This window comes from Mesocricetus auratus, unplaced genomic scaffold (assembly GCF_017639785.1).
Source record: "Mesocricetus auratus isolate SY011 unplaced genomic scaffold, BCM_Maur_2.0 Super-Scaffold_100676, whole genome shotgun sequence".
NCBI classification, from domain to species: Eukaryota; Metazoa; Chordata; class Mammalia; order Rodentia; family Cricetidae; genus Mesocricetus; species Mesocricetus auratus.
Window position 1 is genome coordinate 73,674,815 of NW_024429266.1, and position 16,717 is coordinate 73,691,531.

Here is a 16,717-nt window from a genome sequence, read left to right on the forward strand (position 1 = left end):
TTTTACCTCAGCAACTTTACACCAGCCACCTCCTTACTTCTGTTTTAGTTTACTCTTTTTTGCTATGGCAAGTGCTATGACCAAAATAACCTGGGAAATAGAGAGCTTATTTGGCTTATAGGACATACTCCATCATCAGGAGACAAGGCAGTAACCTAAGATAGGGACCTGGAGATGGCAGGAACTCAAGCAGAGAGCAAGAAGAATAGGGTGTCCTGGCTTGGTCCCTATGACTTCCTCAGCCCACTTACTTGGATAATACAGGACCCAGGGGCAGCACTTCCAAGAGTAGGCTGGGACTTCCTACATCAATCATTAATCAAGCAAATGTCCTTAAAGACTTGCCCAAGGACCAATCTGATGGAGCAATTTTCTCAGTTGATGTTCCCTCATGCTGATTTACCCTGACCTGTGTCAAGCTAACAAAAAATAACAAAGACAACATGTATAACATACTTAATGAAAAATCAAATACATTTAAGCTAATTTGAAGACAAAAGTGTTATCAGTTTTCACATGGGGAAAACTCTGCAAGCAATTTCTGCAAGTTTAAGAGTGCATTCTTGAAAGGCCCCATTACTGCAAGAAGAACATGCATATGCAGGGAACCAGACATGACACCAATGTATACAAACAGTATCCTATGGCATCTATGTCAAAATCTGATGGGCAGGGAAACTTGAACAGTGGTCCTACCTTCATCTCTCTCAAGCAAGGTAATTCAAATATCCTCTAAACCAAGCTCTAGCTTTAGGCTCATTGTTAAAGGTTCTCTTTTCTTAAACATTTGTATTCATTCTCCTCTGTTTATACTGCCACACCTGTTGCTGTTATCTTTTAAAATATCTTGTTTCACATTTTGATCCATCAGTTAAAAATGCAGATGTGTGTTTCTTAGCCTTTTCAGGATCCTACCTAAGCTACCATTTCTACCTCATCATTGAAATGAAATGATTCCTTGCATGTAATATGTCCTTCTTAAACAAATATTTATTTTTATGATTTCCCCTGGAAATGTGTTTTGGAACTGAAAAAGAGATCCATGTGCCAAGAGAGCATCTTGAACAAAGAATGCTCCCTGCTAGGGTGCTCTTCCCTGATTTTTATTGCAACATCATGTTATCAGAGACAAGGTTTTTAAACATGTGGTATATCAAAGATGGAATTAAGGACATGTGCTCATTTCCCAGTCCTGGGCCAAATCGCCTATTTCCTGTTTGTATAGTGCTATAACAAAGAAGAAATGGGTTTATAATATGAGAAATTTCATGCTACAGTTCCTTGGCTCTATTGTTTTTGTGTTCATGTCGACATTGGACATCATAAGTGAGTGTAGCATTGAAAAAAGTATTTCTTATAGCTTCTGTGGAGCAGAATTGAGAGAGGGTGTGTGTGGATTCCAGGATCCCTTCAGAGTCATGTCACCCATGCAAGGCTCAGTTGCTTTCACCATGCTCTACCTTGTTGGGTTTTTCTTTTGTAAAGATTTATTTTTATTTTTCTTGTGTATGATTGCACACATTTATGCCATGTGTGTGCGGGAGCCCAAGGACACCAGAAGAGACTACTGGATTCTTGGAACTGGGTATATAAGTGGTTGTTAGCTGTCTGACATGGGTGCCAGGAGCCAAACTAAGGTCCTGTGGAAGAGGAAAAGCAGTTAGCCATCTGTCCAGCCCAGGTGACATGAAAGTCAATTGCTCTCATAGCTGGGGCCCTTTGATTTATCTGGTTTCCTGTTTTGCTTCAGGGCTTGTTCTCATTTGTGATTCTGATTTTATGCTGAATAAAAATATGATAGAAATATCCCTCCAGGTATGTAGCTTTTGGCTTTTTGTGCTTTTTAAAACATTTATTCATTGTTAGGCTAGTCATCTAGTTAGATGCATTGAAAGAAATCCCCTGTTATGGGTTATGCTATCCTGTTTCCTGTTGCTTTCACACATACCCTTCCTTTCCCAGTTTCAGATTCTGTTCCTCCGCCAGCTGCCTCAAACTCTCATGACCTTCTGCTTTCCTAGATGCCAGTACTCTTTCTGTGTCTGAGGGTTTGCCTAGGCGGGACTCTCATATGAAGGACACCCTAATACATGCTGCTTCTTTGAATTGCCTTTCTCCCATAAGACAATATCACTTCATCCATGTCATGGCAATTTTTCTTTCCATTGCCAAAGCATTTTGTGGGTACTCTTAACTGTGCTTGACTGTTTGTCAGTCAGTGGACACTGTACTCCATCCATTTCCTGATGCTCCTGAGTAAAACTAACAACAAAACTCATCTGCATGCTTGGGGATGTGACATGATTTATTTTTTGATTTTCGTGTCATTTTATGACATTTATTTATTTGAGCATCTGAAGCAGTAAGGGCACATGTGTGCCATGTGGCCCTGTTGATGTCAAACAACAACTTTCATAACTCGGTTTCTCTTCTACCTGTAACTGATGGCACCATGAGGAAACCATGGAAATGGCTACTCCATGGGGAGCATACTTTTAATGATTATAAGTATGAGAGAGAGAACAGACAGAGGCATCCAGAAGAGGTCAGAACAGAAGGGAAAAAAGAAAACTGCTGAGGGCCAGGGCTTTTTCTCCTGCGGGAGTTGAGTGGTGGCAGAAAGAAGTGGAAGAAAATAGCAAAGAATAGCAAGAAAAACAGAGAAGAAGGGCTGGGGTCAGCAGTGGGGATCTTGCCAGTTCTGTAATCTGGATTAGTCTGGAAGGTAACATAACGGAGGAGGAAAGATGGACCAGTGGGCCAGGGTTCTAGTGTTGGATCAAAAATGCATAACAGGTACATGTGTTAGGTACCAGAGGAGCAGGGAAGTAAAGTTTGAACCTCAATAAGTAACTACAGTTACATGCTAAGGGAACTGGCAATTTCTGATTGCAGAAACACATTTCATGAGTTCCCAAGTAATGCCATCGGTGAGCTTTGATCTGTCCACCAGAAAACCCCCCAAAGTCCTGTGTGAGCTGAGCCTAGACTTTCATTTTGGACCAAGTCAGTAGACCTGTTCTTTTTTGGAAATGCATGGGGTTTCTCTTTGAACCCAGCATCATTGTATAGAACTGGGAATAAAACTCAGGTCACTAGGCTTGGTTAGTGACAAGTGTACTGACCAGCTGAGTCAGCTTGCTAGCCCCATGTTTTATCTCCTGAGGAACTACCAAATTGTTTTTCAAACTGGGTTGCTGATTTCCCATCCATATCAGGAGAAGTGCACAAGAGCTCTAATTTTTCTGCACTCTCACACACCTGTTACTGTATGCCTGTCTTATAGCACACCCTACCAAATAGGAATTGGTGCCAAACTGTGGCTCTGACTTTCTCATATCTAATGACTAGTCATGCTAAACATTCTTTCAAATCATTACCATTCATTTCTATGCCATTTTGAATAACTGCATTTTCCAATCTTTTCATATTTTTATTCTTGTTGCTATTCATTTACAATATTTCTGTCTTCTGAATATATGTCCCTTATAAAAATATAATTTGTAAATTTATCCTCCCATTCTATGGGCTTTTTTGTTCTAGTCTTCAGTATATCTTTTGAAAAGAAAGTTCCTACAGTCTGATGGAATTTATCTTTCCTTCCTTTTATTGCTTCTACTTATACTGTCATCATGAGAAATAATTAGTTATTCAACGATATAAAAACTGTACCTATGATTCTTCTAAGTATTTTAAATTTTAGCTTCTCCATTTAGGGCTTTGTTACATTTTGATCTAATTTCTATATTTGTTGTATGTTTGGGCTTTATTTGATTCTATAATCTATTTTACCAAATTTTAATTGCATTAATTATTTATATTATTTTTTGTTTTTGTTTGTTTGTTTGTTTGTTTTTTAGGCAGGGTTTCTCTGTAGCTTTGGAGGCTGTCCTGGAACTAGCTCTTGTAGACCAGGCTGGACTCAAACTCACAGAGATCCACCTTCCTCTGCCTCCCAAATGCTGGGATTAAAGTTATTTTATTCTTATTTACCAGCATGTCATTGCACATGTGGTCAGAGAATAACTTTAAGCATAGCTTCTTTCATTCTACAGTATGGCCCCAAGGACTGAATTCAGTTCTTCAGGCTTGGCTGCAAGCATATTTATCCTCTGAGCCACCTTGGCAGCCATTACATGATTCTTTTCTCTTCTAGTATAAATCAAAATGTACCTGGGTATCATTTATCAATGTGTACTTCTTTGCCCTCAGCTCTCTTCTATTGTTGACTAAATAAACAATTCTCCCACGTAAATATTTTTGTTGCTAAAATTGCTACATAATAAATTTGGAAATTGTTGTACAAATCAAGATAGTGACACCTAACTTAACCTCACAGATTATCATTTATAAAACAAATTAAAATTGTTACCTACATGTAATATAGTGGAGATGTGGAGATCATGATGTGTGTTTTATTTATGTTACCAGCTTACTTAATTTCATCACATAAACATTCCTATACATGTCATAAATACTTGTAAGCATAAATTTTAATCATTGCAATAGTTTCCATTGTAAACATTGTCTTTTCTTATTTAATTCATCTGTCACAGGAGCTCAGCAGAAATAGACAGGGTTCAGGTTCTCATTCATTTACCATTTTCCATGTGAGACTGTAGTTAGGTATTTAATCTCACACTTTCTTAATATCCACATTTATAATAGGTGGGAATTGCAGAAGTTTTTTATAGAAGGGATCATGTTTAGCACTCAATGCATACTGCACCCAGCATATAAATTCTCTGGCTCTTACTTTATTTTGCAACGTTATACTATCTGAAGTTAAAATAACAATAAAAGCTAAAATTCACAGAATATGCTCCAGATTTTATTTCTAAGTAATCTATGGGAAAACTAAACCCATTCCAGCACATTTATCTCCTGTCATAAAACACAAGAAAATGAATGAGTAAAAGAAACTTCTCATACTGTTGAATTTAGCTTTATACTGAAACAAACAATGTTTAAACATTAGAAATAACTAAAACTAGGTTCAGCAGTAGAACAAGAGCTTCAATTTTGTGTGACATATCTAGTTATAAAAAATTTTCTAGTTTTAATTTTTTGTCCTAAAGGGAAGAAAAACCATATTGTATATACCCGTCTCTAATATGCTTTTCATACACTGTAAATCACATATATATTTGACTATACACAAACATCAAAGAAAGGATTTTATTTTGTTAACTAGAAAAGAGTAACTCAAAAGACCACATAAATCCCTAAGGAAGACACTTATTCATCCAGATTATGAGCCAACATCTTCATGGCCATTAGTGTTGGCTTCCTGTTTTTAATATAAGAAGCACTGATCTAACTTGCTTGATGAAAGTCAAATATTCTTTCTGAATCTTTCATGAAATAGTTTACTAGTCCCTGTCTGCCAGACAGTATGCATGAACATGTAACATTAATTAGGTGGCACTACTACAGACTGTTAACAGAATTTTTACAAAGCAGAAAAATGGCAAGAATATTGGAAGCAAAGCCAAGTTTGGAGTGTTCTCATTGCCCCCCCCCCTTAGCCAGGGAATGTGGAGGATTAGGAACACAGCACCCCTCATTTGAGAAGAAAAGAAACTTATCATAATTCATATGAACTCAAATTTACCACACAGTTTTCCAGTCATATGTGTGCTCACAGATCTACGAAGTGTTGCAACACAAGGCAACCTTTTTTTCACACCTCCATATAAAAAGATGAGAGTTAAATTTAATTCAAGAACAACCTGGACTCAGGGAGAATAAATATTTCAACAAATTTAACTTGTTCACAGACATATAGCCAAAAGCATGACATACTTCTTGAAGGCTACTGTGATGAACTTAGATTAAATTATCTCTTTTCATTTCTTTTTGTGTTTTTGCAGTATGTGTGTACATGTGTATGTGATCACGTGTGTGTGCTCACGATGCTCACATTCATGTGGAGGCCAGAGGTCATAGCAGATATCTTTCTCAGTTGTTCTTCATATTATCTTTTGAGACAAGATCTATTCTCAAATCTGGCACTCACCAATTTCTAGGCAAGCCAATAAACAACATGGTTTTTCCTACCTCTGCCTTCCAGCACTGAGATTACATATGCATACCATCACACCTATCTTTTTACATAAATACTGGTGATCCAAAATCACCTTCTGATAGTTGTACAGTCAAGACTCTACCACCTGAGGCATCTACTTGGCCTTCAGTGATATTGTCTTGCTACATAGAGTGCAGACCCTGTTGGGCAATGCTTCTCAGTGCTTTACAAATACCATCTTGCTTAATAACATGGTGGTACAGAGAAAGAGTTACTGTTGTGATTAACCTCCCCAGACACATTTACAGTTACAAACAATGGATGCAATGATTGAGAAAATGACTCTGTAAGCAAAGTGATTGCCCCACAAGCATGAGAATCTGAGTGTGGATTCAGTGCCCATGTAGAAAATAAGATGTGTTTCTAGAGGATGTGAGATAAGAGCTTTGAGTTCTCTCTCCAACAATTATAGTCAGTGCATGAGCTAGACATTCAGTGTCTCAAAAATTGAAGCAGAAGTGATAGGGGAAGATATACCATCTTTAGTCTCCAATATGAACACTCTTCCACACATGTAAACATACACACAAGAATAGATTTGAGCCTCCTCAAAATTATTAAGAAGCACATTGTTTGTTTTTTAACATTCCTCATACAGTACAGGGTGTGGGTAGGCATTATAGCTACACCAAGTAGCTGACTAAGTGTTTGAAAGCATGATTTCTTGTCTTCTGTTTTTGCAGAGATTTCAGCTCTTTTTGATTCTGGCAGCTCAGTTACATACATGTTTCAAGAACCATACCCAGTGACGAAGAATACAAGCCTTTCGTCATCAGCTATCTACACAGATACAGCTCCATCCAAGGAAACCATCACACTGAGCTTTGTGACAGCACATGCCCCCAGCCTCTTGGTCTTTCTCAATTCCTCTTCTCAGGATTTTCTAGCTATCCTGCTCTGCAAGAATGGTGAGTGTTGGTTGCATGAAGCCACAAGGCCAGCTGAATATACAGTTCATGATCAGCAATGCCCTGCAGATCTTAGCAGCTGGGAAGCCTCAGCCTCAGCTTTCCTTCTACTTACCTTTATGAATCATAATCAGCGTCCTGGTAAAATGTCAGTTTGCCAGTGGTCTAAAACTCATTGACTTTAATTTGTCTTGATTGTGTTGTGGTGGTTCTTATTATTTTTCTATGCTAGAATGAAATAAATATAAAAGTTCATGAGGACATCTGAATTTCATGGCAGTTTCCACATGTAGCCTCTCATCTTTGCTGCTGTGCTCTTCATGGAGACCTGGCAAAGCACAAATACTGGCTGTGTTTAGAAATTCACATTGTCTAGGTCTTCCAGAGAAATATGATGTGGGAGCCATACCCTAAGGCACAGATCCTCCCTTATGAGAATATGATTTTCCCTTGGAGACACAAACTCTTTCTACATATTGACTGACTCTTGATATTTGACATTTGTTGGGGAAGTCCTGTGTATATGTCAATAAATTACTGCTGGCCAATAGGAATCTAGATAGGTGGGGCTAGGAGTCCAGGAGGATTCTGGAAAGGAGAAACACAGGAGAGTTTGAGATGTAACGCCATGGGGTAGGAGCCCGGAACTATTCTCCAGTTAAGAGACATACTTAGATTAACAATTATGGGGTAATTACTTAAAGCAGAGCTAGCCAGTAAGAGACAAGCAAGGCCAACAGCTTCATAATTAATATTGACTCCTGTGTGTTTATTTGGGACTGATGCCTATCTAGAACCAGGCGGGCGGGAAGGCTTTTCTCAAAGAAAAAGCTTCTCTTAACATAATGGTGATCAGGAGTGGGATTGAATTTCCATGCAAAATAACAAAAGCTTTAAAGGAATTTTAGAAACAGAAGAACAGAGAGAAGCACAGATTTTGGTAGCAACATTTTTCTCAGGTGTGCTCTGTTTTGCTAGCCACAAGCCGAGATTCACACGGCTTGCTTACTGGAGTCTTCCTGACTCGGCAAAACAAAAGCAAAAACAAAAACAAAAACAACAAGGTTGTTTTAAGAGACTCTACTAACGATTAAAAGGTGTGTACGTACAACTGGAAGTGACAGCTTTTGCTGGATGTCAACATGGACTGAGGTGGTAACCTGGAATCACGCTTACGCCCGCCATCTTGATTTACAGTAAAGTCAGACTTGGATAAAGAAAAACCTCTAAAGGTTTACAGTGTGTTTAAAAATATACGTGAGATTGAGAGAAAAAATGAAATGGCAAAGTGGTAAGTAGAAAAGCCTGGCTTTGTGGTGGAGCACGCCGGTAGGATTTACTTCAGAGGCAGAGGCAGGCAGATTTCCAAAGAGAAACCCTGTCTCAAAGAAAAATAAATAAAAGTAAAATAAATAAAGTAATATTAGATAAATAAATAAGCCACGTAAAGATGGAATATACACAGAGAGTTTGGATACTGTACGCTATTGTGTTTTTCAATATTTTTATTGCTCAGGAAGCCACAGCTACTAAAGTACACTTGATTATAAATGCTGCTCTATTAATCCAACTTCTATCTTTTAAAAATGCCTTGACTTCAAAATTTAAGTATAAGGATATGTTACTTGGGAAAGGAGATTTTACTTATGTTTCCACAAAAAATGAAAAGCTGAGGATTCCTTCCAGGCTTCTGTGGTTCGACGAGCCAAGACCCCCGGAAGCAGTGGACCAGGTGTTCCAACAATCGAAACAGCTAAGATGATGCAGTTTTACAAACCCCGAAAATACGGACTTATACAGGTTTCTGAGTTTTGTCATGATCCCCATGGTATGAACAGCGCCCCCTTCCAGCACGAAGCAGTTTGGAATGAGCGACGTCCTTATTCCCATCTTGTTTATAAATCTTTCTTTTCACTTAAATGGGATTGTTTATAATTGGCTAATGATCACAGCCAATCTCTTTTAATGGTAAAAATAAGGGAATTATGGTATGGGTATTGTTTTTCATTTATTGGTACAAATTCAAGGTCAATTTTGTGATATTTCTCCTCTTGATTAAGTATTGTACTTATACTGATCTTTTAAAACGTAATGCATAATTGAATACAGACTATAGTTACTTATAACAGAATTTATAGTTAGATAAGTTAGGTTTTCTAGATATATAGAGATGTATTTGAAACAGAAAAACAGTCTTCAAACCTCTCAAAGACCTTCAGAAAATGGCATTTAAAATGGTTTAGGGTTTTTCTTGACAATGAGAAATGTCTGCTCCTGGCAGCACCAATTATGTCTGAGAGGAAAATGGGCATCGAAGAAACTCGTTTTGGAGTTTACTTTCAACATGGCAAGATTAGCCATTTGGGCAAGAAACTGTTCTTGCCTAGACTGACTGTTGCTGTATAAACTGGACATGCAGGACCCACAGGAAAGTGACTGCTAAACTCAGTCTTACAGGGTTCCTGCTTCATGGAAGAGTCTACCAGACTTTCTGCAGGACAAAGAAAAATGACTGACAGACTGCCAATGCAGATGGACAGTTTGAAATTTCCTGCTTTGCTGAGAAATCTTCTGGATACATTGTGGCCTATGGGCTGAAGATGGATGCCCCAACGTTACAGAGGAACTTCGGGTGACTGTCCAGGCAGTAAGATACCTCTGTCAATCCTAGTGTTTATATATTATCCTTCTGTGGTCTTTGATGGAGTTGAAGACAGATAGTTATAATTATAGTTTTCCTTAGTTATGATAAAAGATAAGCTACATATAGGACTTTGGACTCACAAGGATGGGATGGATGATATTTTATTTAGATCTTGCTAAATGTTAATAGACAAAATGTTGTAACTGTGTTCTTACTTGATAACTGTTCTGTCATATACAATTTGACTATGTTAAAGTTAAGACCTTTCTTTTTGTTTAAACAGAAAAGAGGAGATGTTGGGGAAGTCCTGTGTATATGTCAATAAATTACTGCTGGCCAATAGGAATCTAGATAGGTGGGGCTAGGAGTCCAGGAGGATTCTGGGAAGGAGAAACACAGGAGAGTTTGAGATGTAACGCCATGGGGTAGGAGCCCGGAACTATTCTCCGGTAAGAGACATGCTTAGATTAACAATTATGGGGTAATTACTTAAAGCAGAGCTAGCCAGTAAGAGACAAGCAAGGCCAACAGCTTCATAATTAATACAGCCTCCTGTGTGTTTATTTGGGACTGATGCGGCTCTAGAACCAGGCTGGCGGGAAGGCCCCTATCAAAAGAAAAAGCTGCCCTTAACAGATATTTTCCCATCAGAAATGGCTAGATCTGGAGTATCTTAGCCACAGGGTACTACTAACTCATAAATGGGATTTTGTTATTACTTTCCTTTCTTGCAATTATTAAAATTAGTGATGAAACTCAGGCCTTCAAGAAATAGTGATGATAACCACATATGATTAGTAGTTGGAAGTCAATCTTTATGATCACACATTTTTTTAAAATCACATTATCCCAGGATAAAACCTCCTATGAGAGCCATAGCCAATATGCTGTTATATTGGAATCCTATCATATACAGCAATTGTTTGAACAAGTGAACCATTGAAACACACACCCCTATTACATGATCTCACACAACACTCTCCTATGGTTCTATCCTCTTGCAACTTTCTGGTACTATGACAGGATTCCAGAATTTTGGTCAATTCATCCCAATCAAAAAACTAAGCTCCAGGATGGACGGTGGTGTACCCCAGTCTGTGGAAGGAAGCACATATATCACCCTGTCTACAACTTAGTTGGGAACTACATATCTCTATTAGTTTTTTTCTATTTGTTCTTTGTGTTATATTTATTTCTCAGTGTACTATGTATGACTTGAATATACAGAACTATTTGTTTACCCTGAAAGCTATAATCAAGCCTGGGGAGTGTGTACAATGAACAAAAATAATAATAGTCAGCCCATGAAATGCTACAAATGTCATTCATTCTGAGACCAACGTGGAGGGAAGAAAGAAAATATGGATAGGCAGGAAAAAAAGGGAGAGAAAGATAAGAGAAGAACGAAGATGAGAAGGAAAAGGAAGAGGAAACAGAGGAGGAGGATAAAGATGAAGAACGGGAGGACAATGGGCAAGTTTGATTATTTTTCAAGGCCATGGCCTATTTAATCACATAGTTTTCACTAGACTTTTTAAAGTTTATGGCCAAAACCATGCCAATAGATCAGACCTTCAGCTTTGCCATGTCAGGTCTTTTGAGTATGTGAGGCTGTCTTTGGACACTGGGCATGGGCAGTTTGAGAAGATGCATGTAGGACAGACAGATAACCCATGGAACAGCCAGGAATGTCTCCTGACAATCAGCCTGTTCTCTCACTTCTGACTGGCATCACCTACTCTTGGTGTGTGTGGACCACAGTACGAAGGCTATAGAGACAGGATTATATCTGAAGTGTGTTTAGTGTAGGTTCTCACATATTTATACCTGCTACAGTACACCACTGAAAGTATGACTGCCAATAATACATGGGATTGGCTAGGTGGTGATGGTGCACACCCTTAATCTCATCACTAGGGAGACAGTTGGATCTCTGTAAATTTGTGGTCAGACTGATGTACAGAGTGAATGCCAGGAGTTTCCAAAGCTACAGAGGAAAACCTTGTCTCAAAAAGCTCCACCACCCAAAAAAAAAAAAAAAAAGACGGAAAAAAACACACAAAAAAACCCATGAAATACAGAGCAGGAATCACCTCATCTGATTTTTTTATTGAGCCCATACTGTGCTTAACTCTCTGAGTAACTCTAGGTAGCCATTGGTATTAATAGTTTTTACTATGCCAGGTTTCTAAAGTGTTAGAAACTGAGGCACAAGAATATCAGATAACTGATTCATAACATCAGTGTTAATCCTGAGATTTTTTTTAAAAGAGAAAAACCAGTTCCCCAATTTTGAGCCAAATTTGAAGCAAGCATTAATTAAGAACTGACCAGAATGGACTCTCATAAGATCCACCCTAATTCCCAGCAAGAGTCACCTTTTACAGGCACTTAAAAGAGTAAAACCAACAATGAATTGCATTTCCCATCAGGTCCAATCAGGGGCAAACTTACATCCTGATGTATTTTCTGACTTTGTACCCGCTGACTGCATGTGATTAAGTATATTCAGGAGTAGTTGCTTTAAAAAAAAAAACTGTTTCAGAAGTAAAAACTTGTGGCTTGTTGCTTCCCAAGGAAAACTCCCAACATTTCAGGAAATTACCTTGCCTTTGGGCAGGTGAGGCTTACAGATTAATTTTGGCTCGTAACAACAGCAAGTCAAGAGTCAGATTACTCAGCCAAGTGAGCTAGTCATGTGTTGGGTATTTTGTTTCTTCATGTGGGAGACTCTCACTGGAATTCTCAGGTTTGCTGCTAGGATTATGATGTGCACCACCATACCTGAGTCTGTTTTTTGTTTGTTTGTTTGTTTTTCCAGACAGGGCTTTTCTGTAGCTTTGGAGGGTGTACTGGAACTTGCTCAGTAGGTTAGGTTAGCCTTGAACTCACATAGATTTGCTATCTCTGCCTCTGGAGTGCTGGGATTAAAGGTGTACACCACCACCACTCAGCTCCAAGTCTGTTTTCTAAATTAGAAATACAAATCTTTTAACTTTTGAAGCACAATACTTTTAAATAATTGATATTTCCTTAGTTAGGGAAATGTTCTTGGATTCTTCCCTGGTATATTCTCTTGTGTTTTCCTTTCAAGGTATTTTTAAATTTTCTTTTTATTAGATGTTCCCCCTCACAGGAGAGGTATCTAGATTTTAGAAACCCTGAGTAAATTCAGGAAACATACATGTAGGGGTCCTGACTGTTGGTTGTGTGGGTCTTGGGCAGGTATAATAGCTCAGGTATGCAGTGTGGTTTCTCAGGCTGACTCACAGGAGAGGTTCTTGATACAGAAAGCCATTCTGTTACAGATGTGGATCCCACCCTAGAAGTTAGTCACTGGACTTCTAGGTCATTGCATGCTGGAATGTAGAATTAGGTCAGATACAGAAGGATAGTGTTAGAAACAGTCAGCTTATTAAGAAGGAGACAGGCAGTCCTGAACAGGACAGTAGCCTGGGCCCTGCCTCAGGATCATGTCCATTTATGTGTCATTCATTTGTGTAAGTACCTTCCTATTCCCAGGGACTTATCTTATACATGCTCTGTTTGGTTACATGGACACTTCAGGAGAGGGCTTTCTCTGCTAACCGGCCTTTTTTTTATGTACTAATCTTGACTTGATTCAAGCCTTCTTACTCATGCCCTCTTCCCACCCTGGTACTTCATATTATTCTTGGATCTTGCATGCAGTGAAGAGTCAGGTAGTCCAGAAGATGGTTAATTTAGAATCTGTGGTACTTCCAGCCACCTCCTTGCCCCTCAGAGACACAACTGAGTCATTATCCCCATTGTTTCCTTATTATCCTAGTGGTTTTACTAGTATGACTAATATGAGATACTGTGGAGACAAGAAACACAGTTCTGTCCGAATACTGTATGAAAAGAGACAGATTCAGAAACTACCTAAAATGTGCAAAACAAACATCATCCTAGATAGAGTTGGAATGATCAGATTTCTGAAGCAATCTAGCTGGAATGAAGACTTTGACCAACTTTAAGAATAAACTTTGGAGTCTAGGAATTGTACCATTGGAATAAATGCCTTCAGTGGTATTAAGTTCCTTGTCATTAGTGGTCTTCAGATAACAATTAAATGATTATTTGCTGAGGAAATTATAATAATTTGAGAAAAAGGTGAGACACAAAATAATAACTGGCAAGAGTTGAGTTTCTTCCTAAGCCTTAGATTTTGAGATTGTTTTTTCTGTCCTTGTACCATCTTCCATAAATTTTTCTTTCTGTTAAGGCTTCATTTGTAGACGTTGAAATGCCCCTTGAGGAATTAAGAAGAATTCATGTCTTCAGCATGCTTTTAGTATATTCACAGCATTAAGCCATTAACCTGATTACCAGTGGATCAGGAACTATGATCGTTTTAAAGGAATTTGACTACATTAGATTGAAAAATATGCTTCCGAGCTCAAAGCAGTGGCTCACACTTGGAAAATGAAGACAGGAGGACTAACAGTCAAGGATAACTTCAGCTTTGTAGATTGTTCCTTACCAGCCTGGGCTACATGAGACTGGGGAGAGAGAGAGGGGGGGGAGAGGGAGAGGGGGGAGAGAGAGAGAGAGAGAGAGAGAGAGAGAGAGAGAGAGAGAGAGAGAGAGAGAGAGAGGATAAGGGTACATTTATTTTGAGGTTGGAGAGTACTCAAGAGACACAGGCCTAGGTTTCTGAGTCACAGGAAACTTGGCAAATGACGAGGAGGCTTTAAATAGAAGCAGCATATCCAGAAAGGGGGACACTCTAAGTTTACCCTTGACCTCCATTTCATTTTATTTCTGTATTCATCAGGTATGCATGTACAGACACAGATGCTTATAGAAGCCAGAAGGTTACCTTTCATGTGATCCTCAACAATACCTTCCATTCTATGAGAGGTTGTCTCTTGTTGGCTGTAAGTTCACCATTTAGGATAGTCAGCTGGCCTGTGAATGCCAATATTCTGTCTGTCTCTACCTACCAGGTGCTGAGGTTGTGCTATGTGCCAACATACCTGGTATCAAACTCAAGACCTTAGACTTGTAGAGTAAGTTGTCTATTAACAAAAATATAACTCAGCTGTACAAAATTTTACTGAATAAAAATTCTCACTTTCCCATAATACCAACACTTTTATCTTCAAAATTTCCATGTGACAAATATTCTCAGAGCTCCTTCCAAGTGGCAAGAATGATTTAGTGTATCAGAGAGACAGATAGGATCATGTCCTGACATTAAGAATCTGTTTTTTTTCAGGCAGAAGCATGTATTAGTATCAGTTTCTCAAAGGCATAAAAGGTTTGTACAGTATGAGTACAGTTAGACTATCTGCCAAGAAGACTGTGGATACTAGGTACATGGAGAGAACGAGTTTATCATTCATTACAGCAGAGAAAATCACAGAATTTTCTATGAAACTAGACAATTTTAAATCATGACTGATAAGTCAGTAATCTATTGATAAAGAACATTTTAATTGTTCTTTCCTCATTTTTCATGTTATTTTCACTGTATATTACAAAATGTGTGTACATGTACCTTTGTGAATTATTTTCTTTTCCTTTGCTCTGATAAATTGTACTACTAAATTGATTTGAGAAGGAAGAATCATAGTCATATTTTGAGGGAAAGAATGGTGGCAAGGAGCTGATGCTAGTAGGAAGCAGAGGGAAATGAACACTGTTGTCCAGCTGACTTCCTCCTTTGTCCAGGACTTCAGGCCATGGAATGGTGCCGCCCATGTTTAGGTAGGTTTTCTAACTTCAGTTAACCTAATATGGATAAACCCACAGAGGCATGGCCTGAGGCTTGTCTCTTTTGTGATTTTAGGTACTGTCAAATTGCCATCGCATTTGCTATCACACCGTCTACCTATGTACCCGTGACACAAATATTTTAACTGGTCTTTTTGATTCCTTGCTGTTTGAAATAAACAAGTGAAGTTAGAAGCTACACAAATAAAGCCATCAATCTGTGCTGAAATTCCTTCAGTATAAAACCCAAATGATACTCCCGGGTCACCTTCCCTTCGTAGTTATTCAGCTGTCTCTGGAATTGAGTGATTTTGTGTCTTTGCTTCTTCTATCAATTTTGTTGGAGCATATAAATTTATAAGGTTCACAGTCTGAATTTCTGATTGCCCATACCTCAAAAGGAATAATTATGACCTGAGATACTTTGTATTTTGTATGTACTAGCTCAATGGAAAAGAAAGAAAAAAGGATCATGACAGAAAGTGTCTTCAAAATGATAAACCTTATAACTGCTACGCAGGGTCAAGTTGAAAGTAGGATGTCATTACTACACTGCTTCCACTCAAGGAAGAACTTCTGCGGTCACTGCTTCCTTTTGTCACCTACCTCTCTGACACCAGTATAGGCTTGAATTCCTCTGGACAGAAGGAATTCTGATGGACAGAGCTGGAGAAGCATGCCCCATTATATTTTTTCTTGGCCTCCCTTGGCCCTCAACACTCCAGTCTCTATCTATTGAGTTCTAGACTAGGCTTGATTGTATCAGTGCATACAAGTGTGACCTTTAAATAATTTACTGCCCTTCCACAATCCATTTCATAACAATGTGACTGTGGCCCATTGTAATCTTTCATCAATGACTATGAATGTTCCTTAAGGGTAAGATACGTCCAATACCTTACTAAACCACAGAGCTAAGCAGTGGGTCTGAGTGAATGAATAAAGACATGTGGGTAGGATGTCATATGAATACTAGTTCATTTTTCTATTCTTTTTATTGTAATGAACACTTTAATTTTTTAGTTTGCTCCTAAGTATCTAAATATTATTTAGATATAATACTATGTAATATGAACAGAATTTTGCCCCTACTTCCCAGCCTAGAAATTGAAGTCCTGATTTACCTTTTTTCGGTTATGGTGAGAGTTGGAGTTAGAGTGATTATTGTCAGATGAAGTCATTGGGGTTGGAGCCCTGATCACTTTGAAGACACTGGAGGACTTTATCTCCTCTCTTTCCACAGCAAGTAAGAACAGAATTGGGAAGTCAGCCTCAACATGCAAACACGAGAGAACTCTCTAAGAAAAAAATGCTAAGCAGCTTCAATCAGCTACTGGG

At 38.5% G+C, this 16,717-nt stretch overlaps 1 protein-coding gene across 2 annotated transcripts in view; it reads left to right on the forward strand.

The window, feature by feature from the left end:
* Cntnap5 (contactin associated protein family member 5) overlaps positions 1-16,717 on the forward strand; it is a 919,042-nt gene that overhangs the window by 790,269 nt on the left and 112,056 nt on the right. For both annotated transcript variants that reach the window (XM_040737777.1, XM_040737776.1), the window contains one exon: positions 6,772-6,996. In XM_040737777.1, the coding sequence (XP_040593711.1) occupies positions 6,772-6,996 (225 nt within the window). The remainder of the gene's footprint in view (positions 1-6,771; positions 6,997-16,717) is intronic.